The following is a 21,814-nucleotide window of genomic DNA, read 5'->3' as shown; positions in this document are numbered from 1 at the left end:
AGTTCTTGAAGAGTCCTGCTATATCCCAGGTAAATCACATATGTACCCACTTTGACTTAGTATCTTGTGGCAGTCCCTTCATCTCTGAAGAGAATATTCAACATCCTCAGCTATTTACAACAATATGAAAAATGTAGATTGCTAATCACCATATATTTGTATTTGTATTTCTATTTCTTTATTGGTCCTGTAAATCGTGTTTAGGTACATATTTTGCACAAACGATGTAGGACAAGTCAGGTTGGAACAGTATATACATCATCATACACATTGTTATTTTGAAAGGATAAATAATTAAAAATTATTCAATACATGTTGAATATTGGTGACAAATTTAATATAGTAAAATAAAATGATGGACTTATTAAGAATATTTGAGCAATTACATCACACTTTTCTGGTATCTAAAAACTCAGAAACAGAATAGAAGCAGTGGTCAAGCAAGTACTCTTTCAGTTTCACTTTAAACGTTTGTAAATTTTGCATATGTTTCAAATAGGATGGCATGTGATTGTACAGCATTATGCCAGTATGATACACTCCTCTCTTACAAATGTTTCTACTCACTGTATTGACATGCAAGTAATGTTTCTGCCTAGTATCATGAGGGTGGTAATCACAGTTATAATTGAAGATATTTCCATCTTTTAAAATACTTTCTTTTGTGAAATTTAATATTTCATACATATATAAGCAAGTAAGAGGCAGTATATTGAGATTTTTAAATATTGGTCTACAGGAGTCTCTGTACTTAGCATGGTTTATTATTCTAACAATCTTTTTCTGTAGCCTAAATGTTTTGTTTGTACCTATGGAGTTCCCCCAAAAGATAATGCCGTACATCAGCAGTGACTGAATACTGCCATGGTACATTGTAATCACAGATGCACAGCTTGTATTTTGTGTGAGGATTCTTACTGCGTACATAAGTGTGCTTAGCTTTTTATTTACATTGTTAAGAGGTGTCTCCCATTTTAGGTTTTCCTGTATATGTATACCTAAAAATTCTGTGTCGCTCACAGATGAGACAGTTTTTCCACCAATTTTAAAAATTGGTCTTGCAGGATGTAGTTTCTGTGAATTGTGGAAATTGACTATCACTGTTTTTTCATTATTTATTATTAGCTTGTTTGTTCTGAACCATTGTGTCAAATTTTGTATTATACCTGTAGCTGTTTTTTGTAGGCTTTCCTCATCACGTGATTTGATTAGGATATTTGTGTCATCTGCAAAAAGTACTGTTGTCCCTTTAGTTATTTTTTCTGACAAATCATTAACATAAAGAATGAAAAGAATTGGCCCAAGGACTGACCCTTGAGGAACTCCATATGTAATGTTTTGTGAATTACTGTAAAAATTACAATTTTTTGTGTTTTTATGTCTTTGTGTTTTATTTGAGTGATCTGTTGACAGTCATGAAGGTAGGAATGTATCCACTTGCTTGGCAGGCCTCGTATTCCATAATTACCTAGCTTCTGCAACAGAGTATTATGATCAATTACATCGAAGGCTTTACTAAGGTCAAGAAATATGCCAGACACATGTTGCTTATTATCTACTGCAGTTAGAATTTAATTTAAGAAGGTATAAATAGCTGACTGTGTTGATCTGCAAGTTCTGAATCCGTGTTGTGCATCACTTATTATGTTTTCTTTATTTAGAAAGGCTGTCAGCCTTCTAAGAAATAGTTTTTCAAGAATTTTACCAAAGCCTGACAATACTGATACAGGTCTATAGTTTGTAGCTTCATGTTTGTCCCCTTTCTTGTACAGTGGTGTCACTTTTGCCGTTTTCAGATTTTTCGGGAATATACCACTCATGAATGATGAATTGAAAATATCCATTAGTGGTTCTATGATAGATGTTACACTTGCTTTGATGATAATATCTGGTATTTCATCAGTACCTGCTGAATACTTATTGGGTAACCTTTTTATAATGACAGATAATTTCTCAGGTGTTGTTGGAGACATCAATAGGATTCTTGTAAGAATTTTTGTATCTGACTGGAGTGTATTGCTGTGTGGTTGTGAGTTGTAATGTTTGGTAATCAGGTGGTGTGCAACATTAGAAAAGTAGTTGTTAAATTTATTAGCCACTACTGTGGGGTTGATTATTTTATTGTTGTTTTCATGAAGTTCTATATTTTTGTGGGCTAAAGATGTAGTACCTGTTTCTCTTTTTATGATACTCCAGGTTGCTTTAGGCTTATTCCTGGAATTTTTTATTTGTTTGTCATTTTCCATTTTCTTTGTTTTTGTTATAACTTGTCTAAGTATTTGTTATATTGTTTAAAGTAATTGATAAATATGGGATTTGTGGTTTGCTTTGAGTATTCATATAAGTTCCTTTTATTCTGGCATGATATTTGTATTCCTGTTGTGATCCATTTATTTGGTTTGTGCACAGAATTCATAAGTGACGTTTGTTTAGGAAAGACAATTTCAAAAAAATGTTTGTATGTGGCCATAAATTTATCAAACTTGTCATCTGTGCTGTTTGAACTGTAAACATCAGTCCAGATTTCTCTTCTCAAGAGAGAACAAAAGTAATCTATGTTTTCATTATTAAACTTCCTCACAATAGTTCTAGTTTTCTGGGCTTTTGTGTTTCCTGGAATAGTGATTGTTAGTATTTGCGCATTGTGATCACTAAAACCAGTGTTTGCAGTCTGTGTGTTGCAGATATATTTATCTGTGTTTACAAACACCTGATCTATGGTTGTTGCAGAAGTAGTGGTTATACGAGTTGGGTTGGTTATAGTTGGTTTCAGGTTAAAGGACATCAGTAAGTCTTTGATTTCATCTTTAAATTTACTGGGTTTGGAGAAATCAACATTGAAATCTCCACATATGATAATATTTTTTTAAGGGTGTTGAAGTCCTCTATCAGCTCTTCCATATGATTATAAAAAACTTTTTTATCACCATTTGATGACCTATATACACAGATGATTACAGAATTGCTAGTTGGCATAGTTGGCAGTTCTACTATTGAGAGTTCTATGTCTCTTTCTTTAGATAAGCTGTCAAATTTGGTTATGTTAGTGAAGTCTATATCTTCTCGAACATATATGCAGCTACCACCATGCCTGAGTACTTCTCTGCAAAATGTGGCAGCTAATTTAAACTGAGGTAGGTTTGCTAGTTCTATCATGTCTTTATTTAGCCAGTGCTCAGTAAAGCATAAAACAGAAATATCACTCATATCATTTAACAAGATTTGTATTTCATTCAGTTTATTGGAAAGAGACTGAACATTCTGATGGAACAATTTAAAGTATGAAGCAGGGTCTATATAGAGGAGACACACAGTCACAGACAGGCACAATGAAAAAGAATGTTAGATATATGCAGCTATATGAGTGAATTCTTCATCAGTTGCAGAAAAAACACACATGGTCACACAATCACAACTCACACACACACACACACACACACACACACACACACACACACACACACACACACACACACACATGGTCACAATTGTCTCCTTGTTGCAAGGTCTGGCTGTGACTGCATATGAGGTCAGCAGCAATTTTTTGCTGGGATGGCTAGTGGGGCCACAGAAGAGGTGTAGGGCAAGGAAGGGGAAGGACGATGGGTTAGGGATGGGGAAAGATGCTAGTGCTGCCTGTGAGAGCATGCAGAGACGTGGGAGAGACAGGATAGGGCTATAGGGCTGCTAGCACTGGGGAGGGGGGGGGGCCTTGTATTGCAGGGGGGGGGGGGGCTGTATTGGGTGGGGGGTAAAGCTAGGGGATTGGAGGTAAGCTAGTGGTTTGACAGCTGCCACCCATTCCACACTAGAATTTGCTTTCATACAGTCTAGCCACCTATGGTCAAAACATTTGTAGTGATGTGCAGCACCTCTCAAACATGCCAAGGGTCCCACTGAGGCCTTCACAGAGTGAAGCTATGCTCCCCATCTTGTCCAGAAACAGATCTCCTGTGCCTTGTCTCCACAGTCACCTACCGTCCCCCACATACCCACCATCTGGTCACAAAACGGACCTCTGGTCACAAAAAAAGAACCTCCTTCATGACTCAATACTACAAAGGGCTAGCACCGATTAATCACATTCTCTGCCATATCCTAGCACCATGTGTAAAAGCAGCCATATGATCTACCAATTCAGCTACAGCCACTGTGATGCTTTCTATATGAGCATGACAGCTAAAAAACTGTCTGACTGCATGAATGGCCATGATGAAACTGAAGTCAAGAGATGGCTGGATCATCCAGTTGCTGAGCCTGCTGCCCAACTTGATGTGATTGACATCAATGACTGTTTCAAGCCTGTGCCATCTGGATTCTTCCCAACAGTACCAGCATTTCTGAATGGTACAGGTGGGACTTTTTCTCTGCAACATATCCTTTGTTCCTGTAAACCCTGGCCTCAACTTTCATTGGTCCCTATCCTCCACCTTCCCAGCTCCACTATAATACACATGTGTCTTCTATCCTGCCAATGCACCTACAAGTCCTTTTCTCTTCTCTACTTCCGTCCTTTCCTTTCTTCTCCCCTCTCCCCCCTCTCCCTCCCCATTTTTCACAGCACAGCCTCCCAATGCTGCAACTAGTAGACATATCTTGTCCCTAACATGTCCCTGCATGTCCCCACAGCCAGCACTAGCCTCTTCCTCTACCCTTACCCTGCTATCCCACCCCTTCCATGCTCCACACCTCTTCTGTGCCCTTTACCCACCTGAGAAAAAATTGCTGCTCACCTCAGATGCAGCTGCAATCAGTACTTAGCATCTGGAGATGACAGTGGCCATTTGTATGAGTTCTGCTTGTGTGAATTTGTGAGTTTTCTACATCTGATGAAGGACTTTGCCGAATAGCTGAATATATCTAGCATTCTTCTCATTGTGCTTGTCTGCGATTCAATGCCTCTTCTTTGTGGTGAGTAGAAATCTACCCTTTTCATATTGTTTTTGTTTCATCCTGGGTTTCCCTTTGTTTGATCCTCAGTTATTTGTAAGTTATTTCTTTTCTGGGCAATTCTGTGCAGGAGCTCTTTGTTTCTCATTTTATCATTAAATTAATTTTCAGTACCTGTCTGTGACAGCGCACCTCACAGATTCAGTTCTCTTATTTTCTGGTTTTTATACAGGCCATGATTCATTTCTATACAAAGTTGTACCCCAGGTATACAGCCTCTGAAATTAAAGTCTATGTTTGATACTAGCACACATCTTTTGATGATAAATACACTTTTTGCCTGTGTTCGTCTTCTTTTTATACCCTCTTTGCTTCATTTGTTATACATTATTTTGCTTCCAAGATAAAAGAATTCCTTTGCTTCATCTACAACGTGGCTTACATTTTTCATGATAAGTTAATCATTAATCTTGTTCGTCATTACTTTTGTCTTCCTTTCATTTACTGCCAATCTGTATTCTTTGCAAATTAGATTGTTCATTCCATTCACATTCTTCCTTACTTTCACTGAGATTAGGAATGTCGTCAACAGATCATATCACTGATATCCATTTTGTAGTGGCACCACCATTTAAGATAGGGAAAGTTAGTTTTTTGCAATATTCTGAGCACTAGTTACAGCCAGGTTGCAAGCCGGATGGCAGTGAGTTACGTATACCAACAGTTGTGAAGTAGAATAGACACCACAGGGCCATCAAATTGCTGAAAGAGTGTATGTAGCAGTTTTGCATGTCGCAAATCACAGGCAGAAGGAGCCCACTGGCCAATCTAGTGTGTTATGAGTACATGACGCGAAGTGGCGCGTATGGCAAAGCAGAGGTGCACAGTCGCATATAAGTAGTGGGTTTCTAACAAGATTCATTCAACTGTGGCAGCTCTCCTGGACGGTGGGGCTTATCACACCACCAGCTACATGCAGCAGCAGATGGGGTGCCAGTATACCAGTCCACAGTGGGTTGCTGGTTTGACCCTCTGAGGCTGACGCAGGGTCCCTATCCACCCAATGGTGGGCCACTCTACAGCTCACTACCATGGGCAGTTGTTCTAAGTTCCAACACATGCTGGAGGCATCCCAAGGCGAGGGCTGCAGATTTGGACGCTGGGTCACGGGCACTTGTTGTCACCGCGATCTCAGCCACACCAGTCGCATATAAGTAGTGCGGGTTTCTAACAAGATTCATTCAACTGTGGCAGCTCTCCTGGATGGTGGGGCTTATCACACCACCAGCTACATGCAGCAGCAGATGGGGTGCCAGTATACCAGTCCACAGTGGGTTGCTGGTTTGACCCTCTGAGGCTGACGCAGGGTCGCTATCCACCCAATGGTGGGCCACTCTACAGCTCGCTACCATGGGCAGTTGTTCTAAGTTCCAACACATGCTGGAGGCATCCCAAGGCGAGGGCTGCAGATTTGGACGCTGGATCATGGGCGCTTGTTGTCACCGCGATCTCAGCCACACCAGCGAGAAGCATGCAGCTGGCCACCTGTGGCTCACACTGAGCGGTGCTGAGTCAGCAGCGATGCAGGCCGGTGAGTTGACTGCTGGCATCCTGACGATGCTGCAACTCCACTGGCATATAAGGCCAATACACAAGGTGTGCACGGGTTGCTGAGGCAGCCATTCTGCACCATCTGTTTCGCAGATAACGAAGTGGTGTTCTCAGCATTGCGGGACCTGGTGACGTAGATCGAGAGAAATGGGGGCACTGTAGTTGGAAACAGTAAATCACTTGGAAAGCTTGGACGAGTCTTAATATGGTGCCTTCTACCTCTCCCTGCTCTATTTGGTCATCCTGATACATTCGGTGGCAGAAGTTGCCACTGAAATGTATTCTGAACTTTAATTTCATTACTGGATCTTTCTTTTATTTGTGTCAAGATACACAAGTTGAACAGTAGGGGAGTAAGACTGCATTCCTTCCTCATGCTCATATACATGTTGCATATTAGCTGTTTTCCACTGCAACTTTCATCATCTAACAGATCTTCAGCTTTTTCAGTTCTTCTGCATATTTTTTCAGCAACTTGGATCTATGAATTGTTAAGCTGATTGAGCAATAGTTCTCACATTTTATTTGACTTTGTTATCTTTGGGAATTTGTAAATGATATTTTTAAGAGAGTACAGTGTTATTTCTCCAGTCTCATATTTACTACACACTAACTTGAAAAAACACTTTATTGTCACTTCCTCACTTCCTTTAATGACTGTAGAAGTTATGGCTTCCAAATCAACACCCAGTTCTTCTGTCATGCCAGTAGACAGTTCCTCCCACTTGTAGAATCTTTCAGTATACTCTTTCTACCTATCTGCTCTCTCCTCTGTATTTACACAGTAGAATTCATTTTGCACTCTTAATGTTGGCACCTATGCCTTTACTTTCAATGAACATTATTTTGACTTTTATGTAGGCTGGATCAGTCCTTCTGACAACCATTTCATTTTTAATTCTTAATCATTTTCCTGTAGCCATTTTCTTTATCTTCCCTGTACTTCCAATTGAATCCATTCCTAAGTGACTTATATTATTGTATTCCAATCTTTTCCTGAATATTTTTTTACTTCCTTTTCTGTCAGTCTGTTTGAGTATAAACTGCAGTTACCTTCCTTGTACCTTTATTTGTCTGCCTAACTATTGTGGTTCTTTTTTTTAGGGATGTCCATTCCTCTTCAACTGAATTGCCCACTATGGTGTTCTCTGTCCCCAGAGAGCTTCAAACATATGTCATCGTTCCTCAATATTTCAGTATTCCACTTCTTTAAACATTGATTCCTCCTAAAAATTCACTTAAACTTCAACGTACTCTTCATCATTATTGGGTTGTGACCTGAGTTTTTAACTGCCCCTGGTTATGCCTTACAATGACATATATACAGTTTCAGAATTTCCATCTCATCATGATGTATTCATTTAGTATAGACTCATGTTTCCAGGACCCTTCAAAGTGTACCTACTCCCCTTTTGATTCTAAAAAAGGTTATTTGCTATTACTATCTGAAATTTATTATAGAATGCAAGAATCCTCTCTTTCTCCTTTCTTATTCCTATTACCGAGTTCATAGTTTCCTATGACTCTGCCTTCTGTTCTGTACATGATATGGTGTTCCAATCCCTCATGAGTATTAGATTTTCTCCCTCTTTACATAGTGAGTTACCCCTTCAGGGCCTCCATAATTAGACTCATTTTTATCTCTCTTGAGCTTCTGCTGGTGTCCTCAGCATGTACAACTGAACCACAATTGTCAGCATTGGTTGCTGTTGATTGTGATGTGAATAATCCTATTGCTGAACTGTTCACACCAATTTTCTCTTTCCCTTACCTTCCTATTCATGTCAAATCCAATTCCTACTACGCCATTTTTTGCTGTTGTTGATATCACCATATATTCATCTGACCACAAATCCTTGTCTTCTATCCATTTCAAATCACTATTTCACTTCACTGAATCCTGCCACATCTAGACTGAGCCTTTCATTTCTGTTTCCAGATTTTCTAGCTTCCTTGCCACATTCAGACTGCTGATGCTTCCTGACTTGTAAAATCTTACACATCTGTTTCTTATGGACATCTTCTCCCCCGTGGCACTCTGGAAAATTGAATGGGGAACTAATTTAGAATTGGAGAAGTTAAACCAGAATGGACAGGGGTGGGGATGGGGGGAGGGTTCACACTACCAAGTGAGCACAAGACATTAATACTTCAGTTAAAAAATGATCATAACAGGAAGAGTTATTGCTTTTCAGTAACAAAATAATTTTTGTGATTGCTCCAAGAGATGATTCCGCAAAACAGATATCTAGTGGTGCAGAATGCAATGGCTGTCAGGATAAGTCTAACAAATCTGCTTTTGATAGTCCATTCTTTCTCTTTCTGTTTTCAGCTAGTGTTGGGAAGAATTAATTGAATTTAGTGGCCAGTGATTTTATTTTGAAACCATATGTCTCCTGCTACTGTTACAATGAGTTTATTTGTCTAGTGCCTAATAATGCAATGATGCAAAGTTGCAAAGTTGCTTCTACTGTACCTTTAAGTATTGAATAGAGTTAGTCCTCTGCATTAAATAAAAGTCTCTCTTCCTTGCAAGCGATACTATGTTCCTAAATTATACTCACCCTCTCTGCTTCCTACTCACCCTCTCTGCTTCCATTGCTATTGTCCCTGAGCAATTGTAAAGTAAAATTAGATTCATAGCATTGTTTGAATATTTTTAGGAAATAATTAAATTTCTAATATACTGGTACTGTATGCTCTTGGTAAAATTCTTCCCATTGATGAGCTTCTAAATTCTCTCTAAATGGTGTGACTGAGTCAGCATTCATAATTCCATAAAACTGTAGCTTTTCCTTTACAGCTAAATCTGATTGATGGAGATACTTTATTGCTACATTAGTAGTAGTAGTAGTAGTAGTAGTAGTAGTTTATTCATGCAGAGACAATGTACATTGCATGGATTTCGTCAAAAAATACATAGTATATATATATACACACATATAGGGTGAACAATACTATACAAAATACAGATGTGCATGGTAGACTACACAACATCAGACCACATTGAAATAGCATGTATAACTTTGATTATTTACATTGATGTATTTACATGGAATACACAGTTGATATTTAGATATTTGGGCCATCATGCTTAGATATACCATTTGTTATGGTGCTCACATTCTATTTCTTGAAAGACAGATTAATTTAAGGGAAAAAAGAAAGAAACTAACAACCATGTTTGCACTATGTCCTGTTACTCTTGTTGGAAAATGTTATTGTGGGGAACAAACTAAAGCTGGACATCAGTAACAAATGTGCACTTGATCTAACTGAAATGAAATCAATATTAAAACCTCTATAAATGATGACATGCCAGTTATTTCTATTAAGTTCCATCTCTGTTTAACGAAGTTTAAAATATTTCCTTGTGGAAATATTTGCTCACTCAAAGTTGTACAATGCAGTACTCTGCCCTGCAATTTATTCCACCTTTTTTTTTTTTTTTTTTTAAAAAAAAAAATAGCTACTTCCACTTTCCTTACTTTGTGCCTACAGAACTCTCACACTGACTTGTATCAATCTAGGTGTGTCAATTCAATTTCCGTGACTTCCAAACAATGTTCTGTTTATGTAAAAAAGTAACACCATATGTATTATAATCACACTTTTTTTAAAAAAAAATAATAACCTTGTAAAGTAATACCTGTCCAAAGAAGCAACACTGTATGTATTCTAACCTCAAATTAAGTTTATTAGTCTGTATGTAGTTTTAGAATTGACAAATCACCTGTATCACAGACTTTGACTGTGTGAGGTATGTTATGTGATAGTAAAATTTTGATTTGATTTGATTATCACTCATACATTTAGAATTATCAGTTTCATATAGTGATGTGGGAAGCTAATTTTTCTTGTTTAACAGACTTTTATCATTTGATGGAAAAGTCTAAATGGCCTTGTTTCTCCACTGACTGTTGCAACTGTGTTTATAGCTTATCAGCAGTCTAGTAGAAATATTGAAAACAGGGACTCAATAGGCACAGGCAGTGCTCAGGTTACATCGAATGCTTTCTGGAAGCATCCTGAGATGACAATGGCATGAGCATATGAGTTGTGCATATTTGCATATCTGAAAATGTGTGTGTGTGTGTGTGTGTGTTTTCTTCTGCAGCTGAAGAATGAGTTTTTATAATATCCAGCAATCTCCTTTCAGTATGCTTGTCTGCCACTTCTCTATGTAGTGAATAACATTCTATCCATTTCGTATTGTTGTTATTACATCCCAGATTTTCCATTGTTTGATTGTGCTCTGATCTTCAGATTTGATTGAAACCACCTGTTTATATTGCTCCCCCTCCCCCCTCCAATTCATAGTGTATCCATTTTGTTTAGCAGTATTTTGTGTTCTACTGTGTCAACAGCTTTGCTCAGGTCAAGAAATATGCTAGTTATGTGGCAATATTTGTCAGCTGCCTCTAATAAATCCTTTGTGGACTGAGTTACTGCTGATGCTGTACTTTTTCCAGGCCTTTTCATCACACAGAATATTATACTTCTTTAAGTATCCCACAAGATTATTTTTCATGATAGTATCTATTGCTTGGAGAAGTCTCACGTTTGCTAGTTTCTGTATGTAATTTAAGTATTATCACATTTGATTGTTTAACTGTCTGTATAATTAAGTATCCCATAAGATTATTTTTCATGATGGTATCTATTACTTGGAGAAGTCTTAGTTATGCTATTTCCGCATGTAATTTAAGTATTGCCACTTTTGATTGTTCAACTGTTTGTGTAACCTTCATGTTTTAAAATTCTGAAATTTTTGCTTAATTTAATATTATCTATTGTCTATTCTTCAGTAAATTATCTTGTTCCACATTTCTACCTAATGAGTTTCTTTTTTTGGCAAACTTTTCATCTATTTTTAGTTTGCTTCTAGTGAGTATAGGAACACTTGAAATTTTAAAGTGGTTTATGACAAGATGGTGGCGCATATGGATGTAGTGGCAAATCGCTCCCTGAATATTGGTAAATTACCATGAGTGAATTGTATGCTATGTGCAAAAAAAGAGATAAAAGGTGTTAAAATATGTGTATGGCACATAAATGGTATCATTCTTGTTGTTTCGTGGAAGCAAATCTCGGTCTACATAGGCCTATATGTGACTGTGGAACTGAGTGCAACGGTCTTGAAACTGCATTTGAAATGTGCAATGCTGGACTCGAAGTAAGTGCGAGGGAAGAACTGCAAAGTGACTTAAGTAAAGCTAGACAATATGCAGAAATGCTCAAAAGTTTGATCGACTATATGGACCTTCCCACAGATATGCAAACAGACAAACGAGAGTGTGTATATATTAGGCCTAAGAAAATCTCTCGACCTGTCTTAAATACCAATGTTTTTAGTGTTCCACTAATGAATAAGTATGATGTTCTAAATGCAGACAGTTCAGAATCACAGACAAAAAATCTCAGTGTAACAGGTAACTGCTCAGAAAGATGTGTTGAACAAAAAAGTGCCAGCAGAAACACGTTACCATCAAATACTATTAAACGAAAAAATCGTGTGAGAGCAACTTGTAATAAAACTGAATACGAGACAAAAAAGGAAACAGTGAAGAAGAAGGAAGAAATATACATATTATCGATGAGTCATGGTAAGGGACTGGCTACAATCATGTCTGATATGCAGTCCAAATATAAAGTGACTGGAATTTCGAAACCTGGTGCTCCTCTATGGGAAGTGCTGAAAAACTGTCAAGTGCCGTGGAAAGCAATGTCAACTGTGTCATAATCGGAGGAGGAAATGATGTCTATAAAAACGAAAGCAGCCTTGCTGTAAGAACACTGAAAGAATCGCTAGGAAAAATTTCACAGGCGAAGGTATTTGTTGTAAACATTCCCTACAGACACGACTTAACAGAAGACTCGTGTGTAAACAGAGAAATCATCACAACAAATTGGAAATTCAGGAAGATTTGTAGCAGTTTTGTGCACACAACTTTCATTGAAGCAACGAGTTCAGAAAGAGAGCATTTTACTAGACATGGACTGCACAGAAACAATCTAGACAAGAAAGTGGTGGCCAAAGAAATTCTCCAGGTGATAAAGACAGCAGGAGTGGATGCCTATGTAAAAATAGCACTACCTGCAACAGGTTTTCTGCCAATGACAACAGAAAAGAAAAGTGCACCAACAGCATATGAGGAAGAAACATCTGCAGATACGTTCTATGATGAAAAAATTACATCTGTGCAAACATGTAAAGCGTCACAGTCACCAGTGGCATTATCAGTAGTTGCAGTGGAAAAGGAAGCAACAGTAGCAGTAACAGCAGAAGTTTCACCAGCAACAGTAACTACAGTGCCTCTAAAAGGAGAAAAGAGAACTGCAGCAGGAGAAGCAGCATCAAGTGTTATGGGTAGACGGAAAACAGCACCTGCTCTTCGTCTAAATGATTTTTTAGTGGAAGTCAGCAAGTTGAAGAAGCCGACGAGATAAGTAGTGTAACAAATTTCATAACACCTAGCCAAAACATTCAGTCTAAAATAAACAACAAGTATGATCTTAAAATTTGCTATCTGAATGTTCAAGGACTAATAGATAAAGAATTTATTGTAAACAGTTTTGGACTAGATAACAAATTTGATGTGAACATTGGGTTACTGAGAGTGTGCTTCCAGTTGTCAAACTTGATAACTATAATGTAGCAAATAGTTACTGTAGAAAATTTCATATAAGAGGTGGTGTGGCAATATATATTAACCAGTCATTCAGCTGCTCCATTGTTAAGTTGAACCTAGATTATTTGTGTGAGGAACAGAACTTTGAAGCCACTGTTATAGTTATGGACAGTTTTAAGTTAGTAACAGTATCCCTTTACAGGTCATCTAAGGGTATCATTAATGTATTTCTAGAAAAATTGGACATGCTGTTAGATGTACTAAGAGGGACCAGATGGTTGCATTATGACATAGTAATTGGTGGAGATCTGAATGCAGATTTTGATATAACAACACATAAACATACTGTGACCAAGTTGAAATACCTTCTAAGACAGTGCAATTTGCACTCAATCAATAACAGGCCCACAAGAGATAAAGCATGTCTTGACAAATTTTTGTCAACTTTAAAACTACAGAAGAATCATGTGATGTTACAGTGTTTCCCTTTTCAGATCATGACTCTGTATCTTTAAACTGTACAAGTAGGTTCTGTATTGATAAGAGTAATATTCCTAAGCCTGTCCCAAAAGTTATAATCACCAGACCTGTCACAGATGACAAAATTGTTCAGCTCTGTAAGTCCCTTGCTGAAAGAGACTGGTTCAGCCAATGTCATGGTGATGCAAGTTATAGTCTTAGTGCTGATTTGTCAGGGAAACTATTATTTGAGAGATTTTTTAAAACATTTCTGATGCATTTTAATGACAACATCCCCATACAGAAATGCAAATTAACTGACAAAGGCTTTACAAACAGGGCTACAAACAGACAAAATCCATGGTACACTAAACGATTATCAAATATGAAAAACCAAGTTATGGTGTTGCACAATATATGTAGCAATCAGAAAACAGAACATGCCAAATTAGCCTATATAAAATGCAGGAATGAGTATAAAAAAGCCATTGTGGAAGCCAAAAAAGAACGTAATTTCAATACTATTGATAATTCCACAAAAAGTGCAAAACTGCATGGAAATTAATAAATGGTGTTGCTAAAGATGTAAGAAGCAAAAAAATTAATATAAGTCCCCAAAAATTCAATGATTTCTTTATTAAATCTGTTGAAGATGTAGGAAATACTATAATCAAACCTGATATCAGTTCATCAGAGTTACTTTCTAAAAATGTTTGCAGAACATCAACAGACACAGCCACGTTTATGTTCTCCGAGATCTCACCTAGTCTTGTCCTAAGTATTGTAAAACGGTTGAAATCTTCAAACAGTGTAGATATATATGACATATCCTGTAATATACTAAAGAAAGTAATAGACTATATTGTGTATCCCTTAACATTCTGTATAAATAAATGTATATCTGATGGATATTTTCCCGAAGAACTCAAAGTGGTTAGTGTAGTTCCAATATATATAGAAAGGGAGATATAGACTCACCTTCCAGTTACAGACCAATCTCCATAGTCCCAGCTTTTTCTAAGATACTTGAATGTGTAATTTACCAACAGCTATCTGTTTATTTTGAAAAATTAGGAATAATTAGTGAATGCCAATATGGTTTTAGGAAAAAGTTGTCTACTGTGGATGCTATAGACTTCATAGTCAAATACTTACATAAAGTATTTGAGAATAAGGGCTATGCTCAACTCACATTTTGTAATCTAAGTAAAGCTTTCGACTGTGTAAAGCATAAGCCACTCCTAGAAAAACTGGAATTCTATGGCATTAGACATAACAGCCTTAAATTAATAAAATCATATCTTCAGAATGATAAGCAAGTTGTTTGTGTAGGGAAAGAAATGTCGAGTATAGAAGAAGCCAAGGTAGGTGTTCCGCAGGGATCTGTACTGGGCCCCTTTTTATTCCTAATAATGATAAATGATCTGCCATCATTTATCAAGTCCACCATTGTGTTGTATGCAGATGATACAACATTTCTTCATGCTAGTGATGATTTCAATAGCCTTAAAACTTGTGCAGCAAAGACAATTGACCAAGCATCCTATTGGTTCAAGGTAAATGGATTCCCACTGAATGAAAACAAAACACAGCAGATGGTTTGTAGTCTTAGAGATAAGCTTCTGTCAGATGATCCAAGTTATGTCAAATTTTTGGGTGTATACATAGATGATAAATTATCTTGGGGTCAACTTGTACAATATATTAGTGGTAAGTCATCAAGAGTTATTTACCTGTTAAGGTGACTTATGGATTGTGTTCCTGAAAAATATGTTAGAACATTCTATATTTCATTCTTTCAAAGTATAATAACATATGGAATTATTTTGTGGGGGAACTCTAGCTGTGTACATGACATATTAATACTAAAAAAACTATTAGGATAATTACTGGTTCTGCATATAAGGCACACTTTAAACCATTGTTCTGTGAACAAAAAATCATGACTGTTATAACCCTGTACATATACTATGTTCTAATTTATATGAAGAAGAAATTACCAGAAACAAAAACCAGAGAAAATGTACATAGCCACAATACAAGAAGGAATAGGTGCCTCTATATTCCTTACCACAGATTGTCAAAATCACTCAACAGCTATGAAATCATGGGGTACAAATTATTTAATAATCTTCCTCAATCTGTTCAAGAATTACCTGAACAATTATTCAAACAAACAATTCATGACTGGCTAGTCCTCCACCCATTCTATGACATAAGAGAGTTTATCAACTGTAATATAATACTATAATGTTAACAACAAACCTGTTGTTTCTTTCAAACTATTAACTGTATTTTAGTATGTGTATGACATTGTATATTGCTGTAATGGCCGAATGACAATAAAATTATTATTATTATTATTAACATCTTTTTTTCCTTTTCATTTGATTAGACAAATTCAATTTCCATTTAATTCCATTTGTTTCTTGCTAAGTCCATTTTTGTATCTGTTTCCTTTGACAGAATGAGTTCATATATGTTGTTGTTCTTGGAAAATTCTACCAAAATATGACCTTTGTCATTTCTTGGTATTGTAAACAAAGTTTCCCATTGAAGAACTGTCCTTTAGTTTTTGTTCTAGTTTCACATAAAATATCCCATTATCATCATGTAGCTGTAGTTGCTGTGATTAATTAGTTTTTGTAAAGCTTCATGTTGGTCTTCCAGCTGATCATCAGAGTGTAAACACATTGTCGATACACTTGAAGGATTTGTTTATTTTTCATAGAAATTATGCTATTCCACTTATGATTTGTTCAGTATTTATACTGGTAATATTATTTTTAATTTTTTCCTTGGGAATAAATACTACAGCTGAATTGTCTGATGCCTCTATTTCTCTATAGCAAAACAAATACTGTGATTTTAAATCTATTTGGTCTTCATTTGTAGTTACTCTTCTGAGAGCCTTCCTATATCCATTTGATATTAATTAATTCTTATTCCAACTTCACTAACCTTTTTTAGGATCCTAGAATTCTGCACTGTATTGTTCATAAATAAAAATTAATATTAGAAGCAGTTGCATTTCTAAGGCAATATGTTCTCTATCTAGACAAACTTTCTGTAGAAAGATATGGACACAGTACTAGCTGGGGATGCCCAGTGGCTTCGAGTCTGAGTTTCCTTAGACTTGTACGAAGTCTGAAAGCTGAATATATATGTTCAGGAGAAGCCATTAAGTGATAACTGGTACGTTAACAGTTCTGATATATTATTACCTGATAATGTCTTCTCTATTACACCAAATGGTGCTTCAAAGGCAATAAACCACGGTATAGACACTGCCATGCAGAGGATCATGTCAGAGATGAATGCAGTTACCTGTGAACAACAATGAAATGTTACATTACAATTTATATTAATGGAGATTTGTTTGCCACTGGCTGTATGAAGTACTTGAATAGGCATGTTGAGCTGTGTGCTGCAAGATGCAGAAAATATATAAACTGTTTGGCTTTCTTAAAACTGCAAATGATGTAGTCAACATTAAACTGCACTCTCAGAGTCTGCTGAAATGCTTATTACTTTAATGTTTATAAAAATATAGTGTAAAAATCTGAACTACATTGGTCAAGAACTATTTGAGGTTAACATTTATTAGTAAACTATCAATAAAATAACAATATGCATAACTTTTTCCAGTTACTTAATTGAATATAAATAGTTAATTTAAGTGAATCAGTTTGTTTTGTGCATCACATGTCGATGCATAGCATCAGTAATATGTGCTGGGGAACTAGAGCATCTACTGTGTTTACAACTATATCCAAATTTTTGCATTCTATAAGTTAGATTGCAGTTAACTGCCTATTTACATTAGCACACATAAAAAACACACTTAATTCATAGTCAATTAACTTTCATTAGAAATAAAAGATTTGTTTGAAGTTTTGCCACATTCACTCAGTGTATCAAAAGTGGTCCTTTCGTTCAAAATGTGACAAAAAATTCACTCAAAGTTGCCAACTGGTCTCAACAATGTTAATATTTTCAAAAATATTTGAGAGTCTTCAGCACAGCCAATTACTTACTTTGAGAAAGATGACCTTTTATGTAATAGTCAGCTCGATTTTTGCAAGGGGAGAAATACCACAGAAGTTCTTTTGGAAATTACTGATAAAAAATAACAACATTTGAATATATGTAAGGATATCAATTGTTTTATGTGATCCATGCAAAATATTTCACTGAATTCTTGGTGATAGTTCACCAGGGAGAGTGTAATATTACATTAGCTGCCAATAATAATTATTTAATCAGTGAGAGACAATTTGTTTTGGTCAAAATTAAACATTTTGAAATACGTACAATTGCTCTACAAGTATCTAACCTAGCACCTTTCTTTTTACAAAAATCAACCAGTGATTTTCTGAATTATACAGATTAGCATGTCATGTGTTAGTCTGTCAATAAAATGCTACTTACTAAACTTTTGAAGGATTATTTAATGGGAAAAGAATTTTATAGTGTAGAAGAGTGTATGTAGCAGTGAACGAAAAATGCTACTATTACTGTTATGGATGTACTATAACTAATTGGACAATTATGATATGTAAACAACATGAGAACAGGAATACAGAGAGAAAAATGTAATATGAGTATAATGTAGTGTGGCGACTATCGACCAAGTCGCGGTTAATATCTTTGTTTTGGCAAGCTCTTTGCCCCAGTCTGTGGTCGCGCGTGAAAGTGTACGGACGTGTACCGAGGATACAGAATGTAAACAACTGTATATGTGTGCTTACGAGAAATAAAAATAGTGTTTATTACATGTGGTGTAGCATGCATCATTGGATTCGGCAACCCTACAACGCTAAACCCATATTGGTGACCCCGAATTTTGTTCGCGAGTGCTACAACGAAATCTTATACCATCGAGCAGTACACAATGGATCGCTTGCCGCCTGCTACACCGAACACGTGCCAACTAAGTGTTCCAACGGATGCTTCGGCATGGTTTTACAATTATCCACCGGGCGTCCGCAATAGTTCTACGCAGTTTCCGAACACATCGACTAGCTGTACTCAACAGGACAGTGTTTATACAATTCCACAACCACGTGTTCCGAGTGCTCAACAGCCGACACAATGTGCTCAAACCCCAGTGACTATGTTTACAGGTTTCCCAAGTGCAAGTGTGAATTTTCCACCCGAATCAGTGACTGTACAAATCGAGCCGGACGCTCAAGACAGGAGAGTTCATATTCCTGCCGGAACTCCGGATTTTGCACCAACCCCCCCTACACCACCAGCGTCCGCTTTACGAGTGTTTCCGACGGCACACGCCGTTCCTGCCGCGTGTGTTCCACAAACATTAGGTGATTTTAACTATTTTAATGCACCTGTAGGGGAGGGGCCCGGAAACTGTATTCCGTCGTTCGCCGCACATCGGTCGACTACGGTCGATTCTACTGCGCTGGTCCATTCTACACCCGTCGGCGTTACTCCGTCGACCGCTCGATTCGTTGATTTCTCGACCAAGGTCGAGCCAGCCGCGCCTACCGTGCCGTGTGCCACTGACAGTGGCGGAAGCTGGTGCACCGCTACTGCACCCGAGACAATTACGTTGCAGAACTATGGACAGGGAGAGACAGTTTCTGATAAACATTTATGTCAAGACTTTCCCACCCGTTGGCCGAAGCTACCACCCCTTCGCAAGGATCACCCACGCACATGGTTTGCCTTGGTCGACCACGTCCTGCAGCTACACGGCGTCGCCGACGACAATTCGAAGTTCCTATGCTTACTGTGTCACCTCCATGACGAACTGGATCTGATCTGCGACATTGTGGCTTCGCCCCCCGCTACGGACAAATATGCGTTCGCCCGACGCACCATCCTCGAGCGACTATCCACATCGACAGAGGAAGCTATCCGCCTCATCAGTCAGGAATCGCTGGGATCCAGGTCCCCGTCGCAACTCTGGCGTCATCTCCGCGCTATGATTGACACGCATCACATGCCGGACATTACACTTTGGACCATCTGGTTGCTGAAACTTCCCCCGCAAGTTCAACTTCACCTTCTACATGTAACTTCGGCCCCACTAGATGCCAAACTGAAGATCGCAGACCAGGTTTACAACATTCTGCCCCCCCGCATACCCCCCCAGGGTGCCCTCAGGCCTCAGGGGTTGGCACACCTGCGCAGCAGTTCCCATCCTGCAGTACAGAGTGCGCACGACTCGCTCCACGCATGCGCGCGGAGCCAACGCCGCCTGGCAACCGCCGCAGTAACTCCTCTCCTACCAGCACTACTGCAGCGTCGCCATCGGAGGGAACTACAAACAAGTCCCCCTCCACTGCCGCTTCGACCTCAACCAGCGTGACGGGCGACGCCACGCGCCGCCCCGCTTGGTGTTATTTCCACTCCCGCTTTGGCGACGCGGCTAAGAAATGTCGTTCTCCATGCGCGTTCCCAAACTAATAATGCGACCCAATTCAGGCGCTACGGGCCGCGTTGCACCGCACAGACGCCTATCACTAAATACTTCTTCTCCTCACGCGCCAGGACGCTTGTACGTGAAAGATGCAGTGTCTTGCCTTTCATTTCTAGTCGACACGGGGGCCGAGGTTAGTGTGATACCTTTGTCCGCAGGTATTAAATTCGAGCTTCAGCCTTGCCCCCCGCTTCGAGCCGCCAATAATTCCCTGATCCGCTCTCATGGAATAGCGAATTTAAGCCTTAAACTGCAGGACATTAATACGCCCTTACAGTGGACTTTCGTTATCGCGGATGTGGATGAACCCGTGCTGGGGGTAGATTTTCTCTTAACCCACGCACTGTCACCCAACCTACAACGAGGTACACTAACCTTTAACTCGGGAGACCGTACCACCGGTTCAGATATCTTACCCCTCTCATCCGAAAGCGCCATTCTGCTGTGTGAGCTAGCGGAAACTGCTGTTGCAGTGCTTTCTCTTAGATCACACAACGACGACCTTCGGGACAGCAATGGGGCCCTCCGCTTACGCATCGCCGCCGTGCAAGCCAAGCTCACGGACGCGCGTAAGCAGACCGCCCAGCTGTCGCACACGGCCACGCCCCCAACCCCCGCACCACTTCCTCGCACCTGAAGCCGACGCCGCGTGACATTTCTACTGCCGGACGGAAGCTGTACCCGCGACGCTACCAGGTACCCCACCGAGCTCTTCGACAAGGGCTACCAGTGGATCACCGCGACTGCTGCTGAACTGCCGGCCTTGGACACACACACGTGTGCATTACAGGTTAGTCACAGTGCAACGGGTGCTGGTCCAGCATCCCCATCGGTGTTCGCGATCAATAACGGTACTGTCCACAGAATAAATACCACAGAAGGCCCACCGGTACGTGCAAAGGCTAGGCGTTTAAATCCGGAAAAACTTAAACACGCTAAAGCTATTGTTCAGGAACTTTTAGATAATAAGACTATCCGCCCTTCTTCTAGTTGTTGATCGTCACCCATTCATTTGGTGCCCAAGAAAGATGACACTTTCCGCCTCTGCGGTGACTATCGGGCGCTTAACGCCAGAACAATTTTAGATAATTATCCCGTCCCAAATATTCAAGACTTTACTTCCCAGCTGCATGGGGCACAAATTTTCAGTGTAGTCGATTGTCATAAGGCGTACCACCAACTGCCAATGGCACCTGAGGACATTGAAAAGACCACTATCATCACCCCGTTCGGGTTGTTCGAGTATTTGTTTATGCCATTCGGCCTTAAAAATGCTGCACAGACGTGGCAACGGTTCATCGACTCGCTGGTTGGGAAACTGGACTTTGCATATGCGTACCTGGACAACTTGTTAATTTTTTCTTCCTCCCTCGAGGAACATGAACAACATTTAAATACAGTGTTCCAACTATTAAAAGCAAACGGTATCGCAGTGAACAATACTAAGTCACAACTCCGCCGCACCAGTGTCACTTTTCTGGGCCACAGAGTTTCTGGCGACGGCATCCGCCCCCTAACTGAACAGGTGGAGACCATTAGTACGGTGCCTTTGCCCAAAGATTTTCAGGGCCTCCGCCGCTTCCTTGGAACGGTAAATTACTACCGTAAACATATTCCCCGCGCCGCCGACATACAAGCCCCACTGACGGATGCCCTCGCAGGAAAAAACACATCAGGGTCTCGGGCGGTCACGTGGACTCCAGATATGCGTCGCGCATTTGATAATCTAAAGTCAGCCTTACAGACAGCTGTTACGCTTGCTCACCCCATTCCTGAT

The 21,814-nt window shown here is 39.1% G+C and overlaps 1 protein-coding gene across 1 annotated transcript in view; it reads right to left on the bottom strand.

Annotated features, from left to right (window-relative positions):
* The window catches only part of LOC126157063 (nose resistant to fluoxetine protein 6-like), a gene marked incomplete at its 5' end in the record, with an annotated part of 297,846 nt that overhangs the window by 12,290 nt on the left and 263,742 nt on the right, over nucleotides 1–21,814 (bottom strand). Inside the window, one exon of the mRNA XM_049916350.1 lies at nucleotides 16,817–16,919. Coding sequence (XP_049772307.1) covers nucleotides 16,817–16,919 — 103 coding nt within the window. The remainder of the gene's footprint in view (nucleotides 1–16,816; nucleotides 16,920–21,814) is intronic.

Source organism: Schistocerca cancellata, chromosome 2, assembly GCF_023864275.1.
Source record: "Schistocerca cancellata isolate TAMUIC-IGC-003103 chromosome 2, iqSchCanc2.1, whole genome shotgun sequence".
NCBI classification, from domain to species: Eukaryota; Metazoa; Arthropoda; class Insecta; order Orthoptera; family Acrididae; genus Schistocerca; species Schistocerca cancellata.
This window is presented reverse-complemented; position numbering and strand designations above follow the sequence as displayed.